This window comes from Rhinatrema bivittatum, chromosome 19, assembly GCF_901001135.1.
Source record: "Rhinatrema bivittatum chromosome 19, aRhiBiv1.1, whole genome shotgun sequence".
Taxonomy (NCBI): Eukaryota; Metazoa; Chordata; class Amphibia; order Gymnophiona; family Rhinatrematidae; genus Rhinatrema; species Rhinatrema bivittatum.
This window is the reverse complement of record NC_042633.1, coordinates 38,572,257-38,594,711: the sequence shown is the minus strand read 5'-3', so window position 1 is coordinate 38,594,711 and position 22,455 is coordinate 38,572,257. Positions and strand designations below refer to the sequence as shown.

At 52.7% G+C, this 22,455-nt stretch overlaps 1 protein-coding gene across 1 annotated transcript in view; it reads right to left on the bottom strand.

Annotated features, from left to right (window-relative positions):
- Window positions 1–22,455, bottom strand: part of LOC115080393 (serine/threonine-protein kinase N1-like) — a 60,271-nt gene that overhangs the window by 14,256 nt on the left and 23,560 nt on the right. The window contains exon 3 of the mRNA XM_029584536.1: window positions 3,001–3,301. Coding sequence (XP_029440396.1) covers window positions 3,001–3,301 — 301 coding nt within the window. The remainder of the gene's footprint in view (window positions 1–3,000; window positions 3,302–22,455) is intronic.

Here is a 22,455-nt window from a genome sequence, read left to right as displayed (position 1 = left end):
TGTTGCTGGGAGAAAGCCCAACTTTGGGCTCTTCCACTGGACACCTCCCTCCCCCCCCCCCACCTCCTTTCTGTGAGACCTGCACAATGTCTTGCTAGGAGAAAGAGTTTCCCTACTGCCTTAAGAGAAAAGGTAGCCTGGTGGTTAAAGCAACGGGACTGGGAAGCCTGGATCAAATCCCACTTCTCCCACCAACACTCACTGCTGGTTTGGGCAAAGTCTGCCTGCGGCAAAGACCAAGGCCTCACGCGTGCTCCAAGGACAGAGGCGGGGGGAGAGAAGGACCCTGCCGAGCACTGGGGGGGGGGAGGCTCGGGGACAACCTCCTCTCTCTCTGGTGAAAGAGGGGCACAGGGGGAAAGGCCCGAGGCTTGCTCGGGAACACGGGACCGCTTCCCGCCTGGGTTTCAGCCCCTCGGGCAAGCGGGGCTCAGCTGCTGAGCAATAGGGCAGGGACTCTTGAGACGAGAGAGGCGATGCTCTTGGAAAGGAGAAGATAAATGCCTGGGCCCAGCCCTCGGACGGGATGTTCCAGTTTTAGCGTTTCTTTTGTACAAGCTGCATCTGGGGAGCCTTAGGAGACCAGGGCTATTTTGAGCCCGTCTCTCCCTTTGTGCTGCGGCACGGGAGGGGGGGGGGGGGGGGTGGGGGAGAGAGAGAGAGAGAGAGAGAGAGAGGGAGGAGGATGTTTTCCCTGTGAGTCAGAGAGAGACTCTATCCGGGTAGTTCTAGGACTCACAATTCCCAGTCCCTGGACCGGCGGGAGTTTGGGGACGCAATGCAGCCGGTCCCGGGTGCAGGGGACACCTATGGATGGGTTCGGGGGCAAGCCGCAGTCTGGGGGGGGGGGGGCGCTAACCCCAGCCCCGCACCCCCCGCCAAGGGCTACTACTGGGATGGCTGCTTCATCAGAAGGGAAGAGCGGCGAAGGAGGACGAAAGCCTCGTGATACCGCGGGCCCCCGAGTGGGGCGGTTTCCCCGCCGAACCGGAAAGCTGAAAGTGGGGAAACCGCCAGGTCCCACCCCCCACACGCTGGTGGACGCCAGGGACGGCTCTGGTTCCCGTCCCCGCCGCGCGCGCGCGCGCCCGTAACTCGGCAGCAGAACGTGGGACGGCGATCGGTTACTGAGGGGGCAGATGGGATCCGTCGCGCCCTCCAAACCGTTACGATCCCAAGGGGGAATCACAGGGGGCGGTGAGGAGGGTCCGGTGGGGGAGGAGACCCCCGGTACGGCTCCTGGGCCCCGGCTCGTGCTGGGCGGCGCTGAGAGAGCCACCGGGGGGGGGGGGGGGGGAGACGAACCCCCCCCCTGGCTGCTGTACCGTAGGGGTCGCCGACCCGCCTGGCACCAAGGGGGTTCGCTTGCTTCCCAGTTCTCAGGGGGAATCCCCCCCCCCCCTCCCCGGGGGGAGGACTGGCGCCGCGGTAGCCGGGGGAAGGGGGGGGGCTTTAAAAGTGGGCGTGGGGTGGAGGACTCTGGGTTTCCCAACCCTGCGGCCTCCTCCTCGGACCGAGGAAAATCGGGTCGGGTCGGGATGTGCCTGAAAATCCTTTGGGAAGGCGCCGAGGAGCCTTCGCTAAAACCTCAAAAGCGTTTTTTTTTTTTTTTTTTAATGCCGCGTCGCTCGTCCGCTCGGGCTTTATCTAATTAGAAGCTGAGCTCTAGCGGGGCCTTTCGCTGCCTTAACTGGATTCGTCAGTCTGCCGGGTTAAGTGGTTCTCTGCCGTGTATTAAAACTCACGGGAGGCGCGCCGGCTGCTTAATGCATCCCTGGCTGGAGAGAGGGGGGGGGGGGGGGGGGGGGGGGGGAGGCAGAAGGCATGGAAAGCGTCTCCGAGATAAAAGACGGCTCGGGCAGCATCACGGCAGCACCTCGGCGCGGGCGTCAAGCCGGCCGCCGCCGCGGAGGAACGCTCCGAGGGGTGTCCTACGCATCCTGGGAACCTTTAGCGCCCTCCGGATAGGCGATCCACACGGTCGTCGGTGCCTTCCTAATCACAAATAACAAACTAACCTAGGGGGCTTGCGCGTTTTGGAGAATATTAAACACCTTTTAGGACGTTATCCACACCCCCCCCCCCCCCCTCTCCTCCTGAGGTCCGCAATGGGCCCGGTTAAACAGGTTAAGTTATGCTGAGCGTGACAAGTCGGACACCACCAGGCCCCCTCGCTCAGCCGACACACAAAACGTCGCCAAACGCTGCCCGCCCGTGCAGACAGTCCACCTCAGACTGCGGCCTCCTGGATCCTGGCTCCAGGTCTTCAGGGAAAGCCGACCCACTTCCGGCTTTATTCCACCGCACGCAGGGGAGGGGCGTTGACAGGGGCTCCAGAACTACAAGTCCCTGCATGCAATCAGGTAAAACCAGGGCTGGATCAGCCTATTCTAAAAAAAAAAAGTGGAGCCAACAGTCCCGGTGGTGGTGGTGGGGGGGGGGGGTGGGGAGAATGCATTTCAGATACCTCGAGGGAGTGAGCCACAAGACAAATGGCCCCTTCCCAGTCGCAGGGTCGGTGTCCCCCCATCTCTTCCTGCTCTCTCTAGCTTCCTCCCTCCCCTCCCGCTCCTGTTGCCCTGCCACACCTGCTCGCTCCTCACATCTACACCGGACAGCCCCGCGTGGCAATGCGCGTGTTCCTTCCCCCTTCCTGCGGGGACCTAGTTTGTGCTTGCTCGCAGTTCTCACACACTTCTCCTGTAAAGCAATCTCAGTTTGTGTGGGGGAGGAGGGGGGGCAGTGCTGCGGAGATCACAGCAGGGAGGCAACCTGGGGCAGCAGGGACAGGCTGAGAAGGAGGCCCATCTCCCTCTCCTGTTCTCACGGGCTGCATTGGCCCCGGAGTTATGAAACGTCCCGAAGGTGCCGCGCTGTCCTGCAGAAAACCCATTGCCAAGGGGCTGGGCTAGACCTGAAGCGCTACAGGATAGGTTATAGTGCTACCATTATAGTGTTTAAAAGGAGAAGTATATTCCATGCATGGCCTCCAGCGCCTACCTCGCAGCTCCTCTGGGTCCTTCACCATGATGTGGGCGTCCAGGTCCTGCAGCTGCTGGTGCAGCTCCTCCAGCTTCCGGTTCGAGCTCTTCAGCAGGTTCTCCACGTTGGACAGGTTCTTCTTGTCGGTGGTGGCCTTGCGCAGGTTCTCGGCCCCCTCCTTGATCTTCAGCTCCTTGCGGATCTCCCTCTTGATCTTGTCCTTCTCCTCGTCCAGCTTCTGCTGCACGCAAGCGTCCGAGAAGTCCGAGCTCTGGTCCAGGCCCAGCTGCTCGAGCACGGACCAGCTCCCAGGGTCACTCTACAAAGCAAAAAAAGGAAAAGCAGCGTTAAGATGGGGAAGCCGGTCTTTCAGGCCCTGTAATATTTCACAGCCTGTGCCTGTTTCTTCCTCTGCCGTTGTGTACAACAGAGCTATCCAGGGAATCCGTTCGCTGGGGGCAGGCGGCGGCGGGGGAAAGGCTCGTTTACACCGCAGAAGCGGGAAAACCCTGTACGATACTGAGAACGTGCAACGCACCCCCTCTTACCCCCGCGTTAACTCTTGTCTTCTCTCACTCTGTACAGTGCTGCTTTCACGGTCAACGCCGGATTTAAGAAAAAAGGAAACCCACAGAATTTCGTCAGAGCATTTTTTTTTTCACGGTTTCAAGGCCGGGGAAAGGAAACAAGGCTTCGGGAACTGCTACAAAAGGGGGGGAGGGGGTCAAGAAATTTGCTGTAACGGAGCCAGGCTAGGGCGACGATGAAACCAGCTGCACCCCCCCAGACCCCCAGATTAGGTGTTACCCCTTTATCTGGTCAGTAAATGTAAACAAATAAAATTAAAAGGCCCCTGTGCGGGATTCCTGCTGCGGAACCAGGCAGAAGTTACTAAATTCCTCCCCCACCCCCCCCATCTCCCGTTTCAGAGGTCACGGGCTGCCGAAAAGCCCACTCCCCCTTAACCGCCAGCAGACGCAGGCAAACCCCCCCCCCCCCCCCCCGCAGAGGGACAAAAACCCCGGGAACCGGAAGCCGTGAAGTTCCAGGGATCGGCCCCCAAAGTGTGTGTGGGGGAGGGTGTCTCTGTTCCCCGGGCCAGGAGGACGCGACTTAAGCCCCTCAGCGTCACCCGCCCCCCCTGCCTCGCGCCCCCCCCCCCCCCTTCCCTACCTCTGCTTCGTGCTCGGAGGACGTGTCGGGTTCGGATGTGGACATCCTGAAGAAGAGAGGCAGGCAGCCGCCGGCCAGGGTCCCTGCGCCTGGAGGGGGGGGGTCCGCGATCGGCTTTTCACACCCTCCCCTCCTTTTTTGGGACTACACCCCCCCCCCCCACCCCTTCTTCCTGTTTGACAGAGGCAAAGTTCTGCATCTCCGCCCGGCCCATGTGCACCTAACCACTTCCTCTTTCCTGCTGCATTAAAAAAAAAAAAAAAAAAAGTCCCCCCCTCAGATGTGAAGCTTTCAGAGTAGTAAAAGCGCTGGGCCTGGCATCCGAGTGCAAGGTGGCCCTGACCCTGCGGCTTTGCAGCCCCAAACGCTTGCATCAACGCCGATAAATCACTCTAAATGACGCTGTCCGACTGCGAAGGCGCGCGCCGCAGGGGCGGAAAGGGGGCCCGGACGCTGCCGCTTCCACGCGGCGCCGAGACGGGTGCCGTCGTTGCTTTGGAAGAGACCAGAGGGGGGAATCGCGCCCGGACGCCGGGAAGGAGGAGGGACGTTCGTTATGTCCCCGGCGTTTCCAACCCGCCCGCTCCTAAAACCGCTCGCGCAGGACGGTGGGGGCGCTCCGCTGCGGTCGCAGCCACCTCAGCTCGAATCTGAGCCGGGGGGGGGGGGGGGGGTGGATGCGCGCTGAGGGATCCGGCTTTGCTCACGGACATTCGCTCCGGCCGCCAGGGGCGCCGACGGGGGCGCGCGTTGCACCTGCATCTGCTGTGGAAGGGCCCCTCCGGCTCTGCGTGGCGGCCGGTGCGGGTGGTGGGAGGGAACCCGCGGGAGGCTTAATAAACCTAAATCACAGACAGACAGACACACAACGGACAAGAGGACGTCACATAGCACAATCAATATCGAGCCCCAACGTGTGGCCGGGATAGTCCATGACAAAAAAACCCCCACAAAAGCGACCAGAGAAAAGACCCGAAGCCAAGACCGGTGCGGGGAGGAAAAGACGAAAGCGATGGCCAGGACCCACTTTCACGTCCACCGCCATGTAAAATATTAGTTTAAATACGTGAGGAAAACGGAGCCCAGCGTTCTGGTATTTTTTTTAAGAGCTCGAGCATCAGACTCCGAGACTCTCTGTCGGTGACTTGTTTGCCGGTTTATAATAATCAGACGGCGTGCTGGGGAGGAGCGGTCTCCCGAGGTGATGGGGGTCATCGATGATGGGAGAGGCGCGAGTTTCGCTCCCGAGGCTCCGCAGGCTCTTAGGGTCCCCCCCCCCCCCTTTCGTTAGCCAAAGGATCGTGCACCTCGAGGCTCCTCCCCCCCCCTTCCGCGAGGACACTGGATCAGAGCCGGTTCTCCCACCCCCCCCTTCACCCCCCCCCCCCCCAAGCGCGGAAGATTCAGGAGGAGAGCCTGGGGGCGCGCCGTGAGCTGGGGAGAAATCGCACCCCGCAACTGTTCCTAGGCCTCGGAGAGGGGAACGGCGCCAAGGACCTTTCAAAAACGCGGCTCTTTCCTTAAGCTGCTCCCCCGCCGGGCCCAGCGGCAAAATATAAAGACTCCAGGACTTTTGTGGAGGGAAAGCGAGCCACGTGCCAGCATGCACAAACTATTCAGAGAGGAAGGGCTGGGGGAAGGGGGAAATCAGTCTTCCCAATATCAGGCTATATAGCACGGCTTAAAGTTGGGGGAACTCTTTTTACTAATTTATAACGTGTAGAAAGGAAGGTCAACAAATCCGTGAGATTTAAACACACAATATTAGTGTCTGCAGGGTTCCAACTTAGCAGGTCGCTTACTAAGCATTCCCCCCCCTTCCATGGACACAGAAGTGGAGAAAAAAAAAACCTTTGATAAAATAGGACCCTTGGATGGATGGAGCCATCTGGGGGTCAGGGAAATGCCCCTAACAGCCACCTGAACGCGAAAGGCAGAATTGCAAGTCTAAATAAATAACACCGGCCCAGGGCTATTTACATTTAACGGGGATCCCAATGTTTCCTCCCGGTAGTTTTAGGATGGAAAGAGAGAGGTCTAGACTAGGTTGCGTCAACCTCGGAGAAAGCACAGCAGGGCCTCGTATCTTCCTGCCCAGATACCAGAAATATTTGAAATTCCTAAGCCATCGGGGTCTGCTCCGTCTTGCCAGGCGTGGACCTTTCGGGCACGGCGTGTGCATTCTCCAAACACTGGGCAGCTCGGGAAAGGTTTACCGCAAAGGAGGAATTCACTGTCTCTCTCTCTCGGCGGGATGAATCCCGAGAGCGTTTTCGCAGCCGCCCCGGAGCATAATGGAGAGAGAGACGCGGTTCAAGGCGCCACGCGCTTCGGGCCCCAGCAGGACGGGGATTCGGTTGGACGGGTGCAACCGCGTGCCAAGGGAGGCGCGCTTTGCCGGCTGCATCACGCGGGCGCCGTTTGTGCGCGATGTGCGCCTTTCCAGCCAGGGACTCTCGAGGCTGTCGCGCGGATGGAAATGCGGACACGGTCCAGCACGGCAATTTTTATAAATCCGTGTGGGGGGGGGGGGGGGGAAAAAAAGTGAAAATAAGATGTCACAAAAAATGCAGTGAAACTCAAGACGACATTTTTAGGCTTCGCATCCTCAGAGAACTATTAAAACGAGAGCGGGATTAAATCATTCCCAGGTGACTAATAAACCCGTGTTACCGCGCATCGCAGATTACTGAGAACACATCCCAGCTGCGCGAGAGGTTGGTTGCGAGCCATTTGGTGAATTACTGACACGGTCTTTTTTTTTTTCCTCTACGAATGGGATACGGTGGGCTCGTTTTAGGTAAAATGGAGACCAAAAGGCTTGTGACCAGACTTAAACCTTAATTATGCATCCGCAGGCCCCGGGCCTGCGCCAGATTCTGAGATTATGCCCTCACCACACTCCGATCTCCAGGGACAAAAACAAAATGGCCTCCCCCCAGATCCTGATCCTCTGCCTAGGGGCACCATAACCTTCAGTCCATCCCTGTGCCCACGGTACGTGTTTCTCCATCTGTGTATCGTGATGTGGACCTGCCAAGTGCGGGCTGCTTTTATAGCTACGGTAAACTGAAGTGCGGCCAGCTCGGGCTGCCTGGATCCCAAAACAGGTGAAACCAGAATTCACGTTTCAACACCAGCAGCCCGGGACTCTGCCCCCTCCCCCCCCCCGGGAGTCAGGAAAGCATCCCCCGATTGCAGGAGCGGCTTCCAGCAGAAGCAGGAACCCCCTTTCCAGTGCTTAATCCGAGGCTGGACTTCCTCTGTCTTTTTTTTTTTTTTTTCCCCTCCTCTGTTTCCCCTCGTCTAGCTTCCCCTTTCTAACGCAGTCCAGGCCTGTTCTTTCATAACTGCGGGAGACTGCGGCTCCTCCTCAGGTGCGACCCTGGCCTCCTCCGTTAAACCCCCCCCCCCCACAAAAGACTGTGGCTTTCGGGCCCCCCCCCGTTCTGGCTGCCACCATTACTCATCTCCTCGTCAAGTCTGGCAATGCCATTTCTGGCTTCTTTGTAGAGGAGGAAGCCATGTGACCGACCATGGCCGTGTGTGTGTGTGTGTGTGAGAGCCCGCTCTGCGGCCTGCAGATCCTCAGTTGATGACCGGGTGATATAACAGTCCCGGGCCTACACGTCCAGCGAGCGGGTGGCGTGTTTTTTTTTCTTTTCTCTCCAGGATGAAGCAAAATTCAACGAGCCCGACTAGAACCAGGTAATCTACCTGCTCCTGAATGCCCGGCTCCCTTCCTCGTACGATTTTAATCGATGCAGAAACAGAAGCCGGCGAAAGGCGGTCGAGAAGCTTCGGCAGCCAACAGGGGGGGAAATAACGATTTCACACGGTTGCGTTGTTCCGATCAAAACCACAGCAGAGCCGACCCACGCCGGTCAGTGATCTTATCAGTCGGGCACTAATGCCGCGGCCACGATTCCATGAAGAAAGCGGGCGTTTCAGCTCCCATCGACGAGGCAGCTTTTTGAAAGTTTAGCTTAAGGAGGGGAAAAAAAAAAAAACAAAGCAACCCACAAACCGGGAAACTAAAACCAAGACAGCAGGAAGGGAACTTTTCCAGCAGAACAATGCAAGCCCTCTGGACTTCCACCCAAAAGAGAGAGAGAGGCGAAGGGAGACCGGGAGAGACCGAGTCAGGGTGAGACTGCACGAAGAGGAGAGGAAGGAAAATGGGGGAGGGGGGGGGGCAAGGACCAGACGAGACCCCCCCCCCTTCACACGACAAATGCTGAGCTGCAGACGGACGAACTCACCTTCAGCAGGGTAAGCCGCGCTCCCTGTCTGTAATGGGAGGGTGACATGGCTCGTTCACCTGTCCGGAGGGGGCTCCACGCTAGCTACCGGGCAGCAATCCACCGACGGCCAGCGACATGGGGGCCCTCAGGACGGCCACAGTGGGAGCCTCCTCGCGCACGCGGCCCTTGCGGTGTTCACGGAGGTGCAGTGCCAGTGGCGCTTCCAGCACTCTGGGCTTATCCTCTTCTGGTACACAGAAACACAATGGGAGGAGGAAAAAAAAAAAGCCCAAAACAAAGGCATTGCGCAGACTTTCCAGCCTGTTTTGCTGTTCCCGTAAAGGTCACTTCCTGGTGGCCGGCGGTGACTCCATTCATGGGCCTTATCCCTAAGCTCAGGAAGTTGGGTTTGCATTCTGCAGGCTTCCGGGAATTCCTGGAGATTCCTTCAACAACAAAAAAAAAACAAAACAAGACCCTTTGCCTATGCCACTAACTCTGCATGATTCACCCAACCGCCGCCTCCTCATCCCACATTTGAAAGGGCCAGGCTACTGGGACAGCTTCGCAGCAGAACAGGAGTCAAAGCTGCGTCTTCCCTTCAGCTCCTGCGGATAGGTTTCTAGTCATCGGTGACAAGAATATTCGTTAACGGGGTCGATGTTTAAAAGCGTCGCTCACACTAGAATGCCCACATGTGCGCATACGTGGGCCGCGCGCGAACAGATTTCAAAAGCCATCAGTTTCGCACGTTTACGTGCATGCGTGAGCAAAAAAAAAAAAAAAAAAAGGGGGCGTTCGAAGGCGGAGCTAATAGTTGTGCGCGTACCTCCGTATTTTAAAACCGAGGGCTGCGGCTCGCATCGGCTCGTTGGCCTCGTAACTTTACCGCTGCCCCCGATGAGGAGCAAACTTGTAGGTCTCAAGTTTTTTAGGGCTTACAGGACAGGGTGAGGGGTCCAGGTCAACCGGGGGTCATGCAGGATGGAGAAGCAGTGGGGTCTCGATGACCTCGGGTTTGACAGGGCAAATTGGAGGACTAACACATGCGTGTTAAAGCCGGCAGAGTCCTAAGGAAGATACGCAAAGCAGGTTTGATCGAGTGTGTGCTTAAAATCAGGAGCACACTTACGCTTGGGTAGGCGTATTTTAAATCATACGCGTGCAGCCGTGCGCCTGATTTAATATTCCAGTGCCTCTCAGCTCGCATGCCGATATGCGCGTGCATGGGCGCACGCGAGCTCGTTTTAAAATTATTCTGATGGAGAGTAAACCAAACGAAGTTTTTTTATGATTCTCAAGCATTGTGGTCGGCCCTGCAGATTGTACCATTGAACTGGAAAGCTTTATTTATTTATTTATTTATTTATTTATTTATTTATTTAGAGTTTTTATATACCGGCAATCATGAAAACATATCTTGCTGGTTTACATAGAACGGGGGTGCAATAAATACATAGAACTAGAACTGTGGTGACAGAAGGTACAGTTACATTTAACAAGGGTGGCCGAACTTGGAGAAGGAAGAAGAGAGAAGAGGATAGAAATGGTTAAACAATATACAATTTAACTGTAGTATACAAAATAACTGTTATATACAAACGGCAAGGTGTTTTAGGAGTCATTGGATTGTGTCATTGGGTTGTGTCCGGAAAAGCTTGCTTGAATAACCAAGTCTTAAGTTTTTTCCTAAAAGTTGGGAGGCAGGGCTCCCGACTTTAGATTAATTTCTGAACTGCGAACGAGAGAGAATGTTGTTACTAACTATTCGTGCAACTGGTGCTCTGGTCGGATCATTGCTTGATAAGTTTTAGATTTTTAAATGTTAAAGGTGAAGAATATAATACATGGCAAACCAGTTTTTAAGTTCTGTCAGGGTTAAACTGATCCTGAAATTTATCGTGAGGAATGGGAGAAAGTAAGAAACAATATTAATGGCTCATCTAGTACATCGGCAGACTCACTAGTTGCTAATTTCAGCTAATTAAAGCTGTGCCAATAGAATTTTAAAAAATGTAATATCGTGATGCAAGGGTCTTGATTGAACCATGAAGGTTCAATCAAGACCTCAGCAGTAAAAATAAATAAATAAATAAATAGAGTTCCATGCGTCACACAGAATGGAAATGGCGAGATTGCCAAATCAGGATAACGGTGAAGCCTTTCGGGCTGCTCGCAGTCATTATAGGAAGTCTTTTATAACTTTAGGAAGATTCTTTCTTCCTCCCGCTTACAGGCCCTATGAGCTCTTTGATTCAGTTGACAAACTTCTGAGAGATTCAAAAAGAAGGATCTAGACCCTAGAACGTTTGCCGGTTATTGTATAACTAAGACTCTTTTACAGTCGGTAGAGAATCAGCAGACAGTTTGGCAGTGGGTACGTCAGTTCAGAGAGCATCCTGGGCGAGTTTGGAATGTGTGTCGAAGAAAGAAATCGAGCGATATTTGATGGACATCAAGACAACTGCCCATTAGATTCTTGCCCAACGTGGGTTGTATATGCGTTAAGAGATTCTTTTTTGGGCATTTTCATCGAAATGGGCCTCCTTTTTCCTCTAGTTCCTCCAATACAACCGTTTGGCTATTCCCACAGTAAAATTGGTTTGGTTGCAGGAAACAAGAAGACGTGCACCGTCTGTGATTGGACTGGTCCTCTGGAATGATGTGCATTCCATTACTGACTTCAAACTCTTTCAAAAAAGTTTATTAAAAACTATTCTATTTCAAAAAGCATTTGCTGAGTTTAATCAGTGAACTGTCACCTACTTTCTGTTATTTTTAAATTTTTTTTAGATTGATTTGTCTGTATGTATTGTTTGTGTAATATTGTGTTAGATGTGAGTTTGTAATCCACTTAGTACAGTTCTGAGATAGGCAGAATATAAATTGTTAGAGATATAAATATTAATTTCTGCTTCTAGCCCTGGCTAAAACCATGCTGTGGTTAAGAATATGCCTTACCTTCCAATGATCAGTCTCAGTCCTGACCATTCCCTGCTGGGAAGAAGAGATTTTAATGAGCACTGCCCCAGGCTTAGGTCGTCTCTAGCCTATGGCACCTTTACCCACTCTCCTTCTTATAGGTTTACCAGCACATCCTGGACAATCCGAAGAGGCTGATCCAGTCCCGGTTTAGCCCCAGTGCACGGATGGGGTTGTAAGAACATAAGAACATAAGAAAATGCCATACTGGGTCAGACCAAGGGTCCATCAAGCCCAGCATCCTGTTTCCAACAGTGGCCAATCCAGGCCATAAGAACCTGGCAAGTACCCAAAAACTAAGTCTATTCCATGTAACCATTGCTAATGGCAGTGGCTATTCTCTAAGTGAACCTAATAGCAGGTAATGGACTTCTCCTCCAAGAACTTATCCAATCCTTTTTTAAACACAGCTATACTACCTGCACGAACCACATTCTCTGGCAACAAATTCCAGAGTTTAATTGTGCGTTGAGTAAAAAAGAACTTTCTCCGATTAGTTTTAAATGTGCCCCATGCTAACTTCATGGAGTGTCCCCTAGTCCTTCTACTATCTGAAAGAGTAAATAACCGATTCACATCTACCCGTTCTAGACCTCTCATGATTTTAAACACCTCTATCATATCCCCCCTCAGTCGTCTCTTCTCCAAGCTGAAAAGTCCTAATCTCTTTAGTCTTTCCTCATAGGGGAGTTGTTCCATTCCCCTTATCATTTTGGTAGCCCTTCTCTGTACCTTCTCCATCGCAATTATATCTTTTTTGAGATGCGGCGACCAGAATTGTACACAGTATTCAAGGTGCGGTCTCACCATGGAGCGATACAGAGGCATTATGACATTTTCCGTTTTATTCATCATTCCTTTTCTAATAATTCCCAACATTCTGTTTGCTTTTTTGACTGCCGCAGCACACTGAACCGACGATTTCAATGTGTTATCCACTATGACACCTAGATCTCTTTCTTGGGTTGTAGCACCTAATATGGAACCCAACATCGTGTAATTATAGCATGGGTTATTTTTCCCTATATGCATCACCTTGCACTTTTCCACATTAAATTTCATCTGCCATTTGGATGCCCAATTTTCCAGTCTCACAAGGTCTTCCTGCAATTTATCACAATCTGCTTGTGATTTAACTACTCTGAACAATTTTGTGTCATCTGCAAATTTGATTATCTCACTCGTCGTATTTCTTTCCAGATCATTTATAAATATATTGAACAGTAAGGGTCCCAATACAGATCCCTGAGGCACTCCACTGTCCACTCCCTTCCACTGAGAAAATTGCCCATTTAATCCTACTCTCTGTTTCCTGTCTTTTAGCCAGTTTGCAATCCACGAAAGGACATCGCCACCTATCCCATGACTTTTTACTTTTCCTAGAAGCCTCTCATGAGGAACTTTGTCAAACGCCTTCTGAAAATCCAAGTATACTATATCTACCGGTTCACCTTTATCCACATGTTTATTAACTCATTCTGTTTTCCTTAGCAAAATCAGAACTACGTTTCTCAGTGTGCAACATAAGGCAAAAACCAGGATTGGATTGGCCTCTTCAGGTGCCTAGCACGAGGGACAACCTTATCTCCCTTAGAAATCTTGCCTGGTATTACATCTCCTCTGTGCACCCGATCCAATATAGAAACCGAAGCCCCCATCTCTCCTTCCTCTTTCTATCTTACATACTCAATACATAGCAAACACGTCCCAGACTGCTGTTATATAGTTGGATGGTCTGCCAACGTGCAACCTCCTTACAGCCTGATGGTAAGAGGAAGATGAAAGGGTTGCTAGGATGGGAGCCAGAACATAAAACCACGAAAATATTGGGATGTTATGTGACATTCTGGAGAAAGGGTCACCCAGGATTACTGAAATGCTCACACCTGGGCAGAAAGCCAACAGATGGACTCTTTAAGTGAAATATGTCATTGTTTGAAGGAGCCCAAACTGCTTTCATAAATTAATGAATATATTTACCAAGGCCCCACCTGTTTCTCGTAACTTCGTTGCACATCCCCGGCTGACGGCAAAGAGCATAAAAGGACTTCAGCCACCAGACAGACTCTCACTGGATCAGCCTGGTCAAACTTTCCTGGCACCCACAGGAGGTACGTACCAGGAAACAATGGAAGAAGACATGCAAGACACCTCCTTCCTCATACCCTGCTTTCTGTTCCCCGTCAGACTGAGAATGAAGCATTTTGGTGGTATCAGACTTTGAAGAGCGATGTTCTGATAAGGCATAAAACCTCATCACTAATTGACCAAAATGAGAGAGGCAAGAAAACAAGAAAAGTGGTCAACGGTCAAAGGGGCGTGAAGTAAATTTATATCCATTAAAAAGAAGCAGACATGTTAAGTTGAGGGTTTGTCAGCCCGTAAATCCCATCCCAGGACAAACTGTACTCATCGCCTCCCTTCACATTATCTACTGGAGGCCCTAGCAGCCACATTGGTGCTTTTAGTCAAAGAAGATGGTGCCACTGGAGAAGAGCTGCCAAAAAAAAAAATATATAAAAACAACTCAAACAAACTAGAATCGAGCGTTGGTTGGATAGTCTAGGGCGGCAGCAAAACATTCTGTTTTTGGCCAACTTACTCGGCAGTCAGAAGGAACAACTATCTGCCCGTTCCTTCCCATTTCTGTTTCGCTTCTAAGGAGAAATAGGTCAGATCCTCTTTATAAAGCTCTTGACTCAAAAGATATTGTGCGTGGCGGTGAAGGATGGCACTCAGTACAGGCGGCAAACGAGGCAATTGATCTTCGTTCTAGGAGCCTGATTAAAAAGAGGTCAATAACTGTTGAAAGGCTCTATTCCTCTGCGTCTGAAGCTTGCCTGCCGTTGGGTTACTTTACTGAAGAAAAACTGGTGACCAATGTCAGCACCTTCAAGCCAGGCTGCCTGGCCCGCTCAAGGTACAATTCTGCAAAAAAACTGCTTGACCAACGAAAGAGCCAAGCTTCTACCGTGCTCTGGACAGGCCTAGGCTCTGGCGCTCTGAGTAGCATTGCACAATAGGCAGTAGCCGAGCCGGGGATGACAGTATGCAGAATGTCTTCTGTCTTGAAGAGCAGGAACAGATCATCTGGTGGAACCTCCATTCTGAAAAAGTACTACGGAGAAAGCATACAACAACCACGGTGCAGAACAGGCCCTGGGAACGCACAGGTAGACGCAGATAAAGCCAAAAAACCTGAACTGTATAACAGCATAACTGATCTGCAAGAGAAAGAAAGGGAAGAAGAGGATACAGGGCATGCGTAACGATCCATCCGTACACATACATGCCAGGGACATTCTCCAGCTGCCCAGTACATACACTGCCTCCTGCCTATATATCTGTACTAAACTCATTTCTTAGGTAAAATTCTTTATTGTATGTATACCTGACTGTGTGCAGCTCTTGTAGTTACACAATGTTAGGCTCCATATTAGGAGCTACCACCCAGGAAAGAGATCTAGGTGTCATAGTGGATAACACATTGAAATCGTCGGCTCAGTGTGCTGCAGCAGTCAAAAAAGCAAACATAATGTTGGGAATTATTAGAAAAGGAATGGTGAATAAAACGGAAAATGTCATAATGCCTCTGTATCGCTCCATGGTGAGACCGCACCTTGAATACTGTGTACAATTCTGGTCGCCGCATCTCAAAAAAGATATAATTGTGATGGAGAAGGTACAGAGAAGGGCTACCAAAATGATAAGGGGAATGGAACAACTCCCCTATGAGGAAAGACTAAAGAGGTTAGGACTTTTCAGCTTGGAGAAGAGACAGCTGAGGGGGGATATGATAGAGGTCTTTAAGATCATGAGAGATCTAGAACGGGTAAATGTGTCCCATATCTGTCCAGTTCCACTGCATTTTGGGGCATGGGCTGCCCATCACACCGCCTAACTGCCACCATCTTGTTCGCTGCTGGACTGCAGGCCGCACACATGCGCCACGGAAGACAAACCAGACCCGAATAAACCCACCGTCCTTTATTTACATAATGCGATTATGATGCAAGATGGGGGGGAAAAAAACCCAAAACAAAACCCAGCCACATATATCATCCTTCTACAAGATAAGATACTGTACGCACTGCGGGCCCCACCCAACCGGGAAGCATAGGCAGGGAACATCTGTGGCTTGTGCAGAAGCAACGCAAGAGAGAGAGAGAGAGAGGCTGATTGGCAGCCTTGCTCATTATCTTTAAAGCCGAAAATGTACTGCCAGGCTAGCAAGCCCCCCCCCCCAGCCCCTGGGGCTCACCACGGCACGCTCTGAGGCTGGGGGGGCCACACTGCATTTACCAGGCCTGGTCTCGCCAGCCCCTGACTGGAAACACGTTCTAGTTATCTCGCAGTGCGTGCCCTTCGTTCAGCCTGCCTACCCAGGGGGGGGGGGGGGGGTGCCTGCGAGGCCACAGAGCCCATGCACCCTTGGGAGACGGTGGAAAGTCAACCAAGAGAGAATACAGGCTGCCTTCCTTCTTCCTAATTAATGGCTGATCAAACAAAAGGCCTGCACAGCCAGCATCGCTAGCCCGGGGGGGGGAAGGGGGGCCCCCGTTATTAAAAGCGCAGGCGGGCACGGGAGGTAAGATGCGTGTTGGGTTCTTCACCCACCTGATGAACGGGAGCAGAGCTCTGGAAAGCTCGTCGCAGATGTTAGTCCGGTAAAAAAAAAAAAAAAGGACTCGCACCCACAGCTCGTTTCCTGACCCTAAGGGTCCAGGCATTCGATGGATTAACACGGCAGCCGCGACAGGCTGAGCACTGGAGAAAACGAGCTGAAAAGCCTTTGTGTAGAAAAGCAGCCAGTAAGTACAACGTCAGGCACGGATTTCATCGGGCCATTTACTGTGCTTGGGAAAAAAAAATGCAGAGTCTAACAAGCAAGGTCTTTAAAAAAAAAAAAAAAAAAAAAAGAGTCTTGTGCATGTTAAGGCAAGCGGTGACTGCTCTCCTCCTGGACAGATGAGGCCAGGCCGTGGCAAAATGGGAACCTCGGCCACCCAAGGGGCGAAGGAGCGAGGGAGGGAGGTGTGCTGCTGGTTCACGGCCAGCCGGTCGGCACGGCGTATATATACCATGTGAGCACACTCGAGGGTCGCCGACCCCCAAGAGGCAGAGTCGCCCCTGCTTTTGGGGAAAACCGGGCCCGCGGCTTCACGCGCTCGCTCGCTCCTTACCCAAGTGGAAAGTCTTGCTCTAGAACCCACCTTTTGGGGAAAACCGCTGATAAGCGCAGCCTGAGACTGCCAGCGCGGCGGTCGTGTTCACCAGTCTCGGCCAGAACGCGACCACCAGGAAGGCGTGATATGCGTGCTGACGGCAGGGGTCAGGGGGATGTACGATGGGAACCCCCGCTGCGGATAGATATCTGTGCACGCTACACGTGTGTGTGTGAATTTTATGCTACAGCTGCAGAACGAGATGCATGGAGAGGGTCACAGACCGTACGGCAGGGGTGGGCACGGTCTCATACAGGCCCATGCTGAAAAGTTATCCGGCCGAATGAAGATGGGCATTTATCCGGTTAAATTCTAGACAGCCAATAAGACTGCCGGCCAGAATTTGGCTGCCTTAGTTAGGGGTGTTCCAGGGTCGTAAATGGGAGGAGTCGACTTAGCCGGCCCTACCTAATAGACCTGGATGGAAGGGTGGGGTCTTCGCCGTCCTGGCAGCGCGCAAGCAGGGCCCTACGTTTGTGTCTTTTGCATCTCCTCGTGCTTTTGCATCTTCTCGTGCTCCTCCACACGCGGCATCGGGTTACTGGGGACCGGATTCATTTGGCAGACTCAGTCTTCCCGGTTACCTATCACCCACCCTATCTGGTCGTCTGGCACCAGGCATTTTAATCGACAAGGGATGGGCCACGTGATCGCAGCTTCCTCGCCCTCTCTCATTCTGTCGGGACCCTGATCCCGGGGTTTGCTGCAGGCGTGACGCAGCCTTTGCCACGAGCGAGCCGCGCTGCCACCTTACTGCACGCCTCGCTGCATGCAGCCGGTAACGAGACTGGAAATCTGCCTCTTGCTACTCTACTTAGAGGCTCTGCCCTGGCCTATTTTTTTTTCCCCCCCCCAGGTTTTCTAGAGCTGGGAGATATCCTCGTCCTGGCTTCGAGAGTCGATGCCCGACTACGGATACCTCCTCTGTAACCGGTCCTGGTTTGTTCGTCTGTCGAGTTATAATTAGGAACCTGGAACGACGGGCGTGCGAAACGTCAAGATAAACAAATAACGCGAGGGGGGGGTCTTGCAGCTGAAGCTGAGAAACCTTGGGTTTGTGGCTGCCCGGGCGACTTCCAGCTCGATTAGGTTGCTCAGTTAATGGATGCAAATCCCTTTTGACGCGCACGGTTACCGCACAGGGGAGAATGGAACAGAAAAGGCTTCAGATGTCGTCTTCCCTGCAGGCCGTGGTCGGGTTACAGGATAACCCACTGTGTAACATCAGCTCGTTAACCATCTCCGGGCCTTAACCTATTACCGCTGCGAGTCCAACAGCAAGACGATTTTCCCAGGTACCAGTTTACCGAGGGCGGGGGGCCTCTGAGCCAGCACACGTGCAGACCAGAAGCTCTCAAGGAATCGGCGTTTTAGGACAGCGGCGCTCTCTCTCTCTCTCTCCGTGCGCCGCGGGGGGGGGGGGAGAAAGCAGACTCGCAGTGCCCGGCGGCCCGTATTCCCGCGGCAGATGAAATTCTATCTGGGGCTAGCGTCGCGCAGGGTTGCCAGAGAGACGGGGCTTGGGAGAAGTTCATTCACAAGCGACCGTCCACGACCCGCTGCCGTGGGATTTGCCCCTCCATTCGCTGGTTCTCAGTCCAGGCCGCTCCCTCTCCCAGGTGAAAGGTAACATTATTCTAGATTTATTCAGATATGCAAAATGCCTATGGTGGCAAAAGATGCTCCCCCTCAGCTAGCTTAAAAAGTCCCGTTATCCCAGGCCAAAAAGGACTACAATAAAAAAAAACCCAAACCAACAAACAAACAAAACCCACCAAACATACAACAGTACTTCACTTTATCAGACCATTTTTTTTTTTTAATGCCACCTAAATTCTCTCAGTACCGGGGACCCTGCCACTTCCGGGCAACATTCGTTTTTTTTTTCCAACCGAAACGGCAACCAAAGCTAGAAACTGAAAAGCAGGCAAGTATTTCGAGAGATCGTGCGAGTTTTGCAATTCCCTTCCCCTCCCCGCTCTCAGCTCCCCAAGAATTTGGGAAGCAGAACCGATCGGAGCACGGCGCTCTCCGGCTGCGTGAGCCAGGAAACAAGCAGGGCACCCCCCCTCCCCCCCCCAGGCGCCGTTTATCAGGGGACGGCAGGGGGAGGAACCAGAGGCCTACTAGAGTGCGCCAGATGGCAGAGGAGGCTGCCCACGACTCCTCCGCTCTCCGAACCGACCAGGCTCCCCCCTCAGACAAGTGGCAAGCACATGAAATCGGCAGGGGGGGGGGGGGGGACTTTGGAGGAATGACAATCTTGAGTTTACGCCAGGCCCCCGACTTTTGAAAACGCCCATCCGGCAGGTAAAGGCGGCGAACGCCCTCCCAACTCAACCGGTCACACCCATCTTAACCGCTCGCTTTATTCATATTATGCACGAATACAACGAAATCGTTGCTCAGAGCGGGGTACCAAAACATAACGCCTGCACACCCTGAGAGCAGCCAGCCCTGGGGGGGGGCAAGCACTGGAGTTATATTCGCCTTTGACAAATTACGTCGACGCGCAAGGAGTGGAAAGGCGTCAGGTGAGCTGAGAGACCTAGGCTGGCTCCCTGCAAGAGGCAACATCCTCGGCTAACCTTTCATCAGAGGGACTGGCTTCTTTAAATAACTGATAAAGTATTAAATATTAATCTTGTCTCAGGACGGTCCACCATGTCCAATTAAAAGACATTACAGGAAGTTCATTTTCAGAATTTCAAGGCCTGTTCTAAATCTCTCTTACCCACCTCTTCCCTTCCCCCTAAGCCCTGAAACCTTTAGTCTACTGGAACAAACATGACTTGCTAGCTACAGTTATTCATGGCTGAACATTTTGGCATAAGCAGGTGCTGGCTTGGCTCTGTTGAACTGCAGCTGAATTTTGGAGGGGGTGCACTTATGAAGTCACGATTTGCACAGAGCACTTAATGCGTGTCGTTAACCAGCCCCGTTTGCTGTGGGACTAGGTCCAGCTAATCCCCGTCCTCTCTTAGCACCACCAGCGATGACTTCATCTGTTCCCCAGCTGCCGAGGAAGAAAATCTTTAAAAGCCTTTGGCTCTGTAGAGAACCCTTCATGCCAGCCTTTTGATCTCCAGGGGAGGGGGGAGGCGGCTGGCTCCGGGGACTCGTGCACACAGAGAAAAATCAATCCCGGGCCGGCTGGTACTGGCACTCCAGAAGGCCGAAGAAGCCTTGGCTCTATCAACACAGCCTGCTCTTCAGTAACGTTCATCCAAAGAAGAGTTCTGCCTCCCCAACTGTGTTTAAGCACTTGGCAGTAAACATTTACTCCGAGATGGAGATGGTGGATGCAACAGGACGCCCACAATCTCGCGCAAAGAGAAGCTGAGTGTGTGTCAAGCACCCGGCCTTCAATCGACGTACTGAGTAAGATGTGCATTTATTTATGTTGGTGGCACATGACGTGGCTCACAGAAATGTGAACAAGACCCTCAGGGACCTTGAGCACGCCAACAAGAGAAGATCAAGATTTAACCGAACTTTATCATCGAGTCTTTTTCTGCTCCGGACGCCGCAGGCCCGAGGATACTGTATTGTGTGAATCTAAAAGACAGCAGGGTTTGCATAAGGACTTGGCACACGAAGGGCAATTTGATCCCATCATTTCTACACCTGGGGGTTACTTCTCAAGCCGAGTTCTGAGTTTTGGGGCATGCAAACTGTTACAAGTCTTACGTAGCTACGTCAAGAGGTGGCAGACATTCGGCAAAGAAATATTCCTCATTGGTGCTAGCATGTTAAAAGTGTAGCTTTCCATGCATTTTGCTAAAGAGAAGATGGCTAGGCCAAGGCTTCAGAAGGACGTATACAGATGCGAGTCCTCCATTTTGTTCCCCCAGATCAAGACCAAACCCCCCCCGGGCGCATGACCATCCAGCGACACACAAGTCTCCGGATTTTAGCCAACGGTCGAATCCCATTTGTTGGGGCTCGATATATTGTAAATACGTTGGTACTGCATTTTCAATATTAAGCATGGTGACCCACAGGTCTGGAGGACAGGTCAAAACCACAGCTCGTCCCCGTTCTAGGGATAAGACAAAACTCAAAGCCGGCAGATGCCGGCACTGAAGTACTGCAAACACGGAACGGGAATTCGGAGTTGTGGGCCACGCAATGAGGAAGAGCTGGTACCCTCCCCCGTCCTCTAGAATTTGATCTTCACCCGAAAGAGATAGATAGAAAGAGATGGGTTAATGACCTTCAATGTGTCTGATGTAAACTTCTAGAATATTCTTCGATTAATAGAAAGCGGATACGGATACCCTGTGAGAAGGAACTGGCCAGAAAGGGAGGAGAACGCCATCGCTGCAGAATTCGCATAATTGCAAGGCAATCCATAATCTCACACCCCTGCCTACCCTGAAAGCTAAAAACGGGACATTCGGAAGGAGCCTCCTACGTTTTAACATTGCCGGCTTAGCGGAAGCACGAGGGTTTTCACCCAGAAATCCCCCTCAGCGATCCTTTCTTTCTGCCCAGTCAGGCGCGAGCCGATGAACTCTTTACCTCTTGCCACAACAAAACAGGTTTCTGGCTGCCCGGCCCTGGTTACCACTGCCTGCTGCCAAGGTTTAGAGGGGCCCCCGAGAGAAATCCAATCTGCAGGAGCCCTGGACTGTGGAAACGACTCTCTCTCTCTCTCTCTCTCTCTCTCTCTCTGCTCAGAATGAAGCACGGGAGACGGGAAAAGGTCGGGAGGGACCTGCAAGCTGTCACACAAATCAAGCGTTGGCTTTCCTGGAAACGCGACTGAAACGGCAATCACACTTTGTGTTTCTAGACCACCATTCCGATTTTAGCGAGAGGTATGACAAAAGCCCACGCCCCAGAGCACTTACGCATCTAACCGGGGAACCCCGAGGCAGCTGGGAGGTAAAAGTGGCTTGCCCGAGGGTCTGGAAGGGACGAGCAACGTGAACTCTCGTTTTCCCTGGTTCACAGGTCCATCGTTCCAACCATGAGGCCGCCCCCCCCCCCCAGTCGATATATGATATGATTATGATATGGTTATGATAAAAAAAAAAAAAAAATGCACATCCCGAATTCCCTATGGCCTCAGACTCCCGGGCTAGGAAATGGATCGAAATGGCCAACGTTCAGTGCTGCAGACTTTCCCCGCACGTCAGTGGGCACAGACGTGTGGCGGAAGGACAGGCACCTCGCGCGTCAGTGCCGGCTTCTCAATGTGAAACCACCCGCCCCGGCTGCGCCTTACTGCTTTTAAAGGTCATGTCACACGCAGGGTCATTCTTTCTGCTAGGTCTGCCGGTGTGGGGGGAGGGGTCAAGGTCACAGTTGCACCGAGCTAAGGGCCAACTCTGGAGCACACAGCCCAGGCTTTCACCAGACGCAGGAACTCTATTACCACCCCCCCCCCCCCCCCCCCCCCCACCGCATGAGCACTCCCACCCTAGAGCACGGATCCGATTGGCTGCATGAACCAGGAAAGAGCGGACCCCCACCACTGCACACTCGAATGCCCTCTGAGCACGGATCAGGCCAGAATCAAGCGGCCGCTGGTTTAGTACAGCAAATTCCAGACCGGCAGACGTTGGCTCTACGCAGGCTCGCGGCCCTCGAGCGCGGCAGACTTATCGGAGGATAAACGTGGGCTGCGCAATCAAGGTCCAGTAGGCCCAGTAGTTTCGCAAACGTTTATTCAGGCTACTGACCCAGGGAGCCATCTTTACGCTCCAGTCATCTGCGCAGAAGCGCGTGTCGTCAACGCCGCGTAGACGGATTTGACTAAAATTTGATAGGAAAACGGCTCCTGCTTGGCTTCCAGCTCTCCTTCCAGAGTTATAGCCAAGTCCACCCCATTCCGAGCCTTC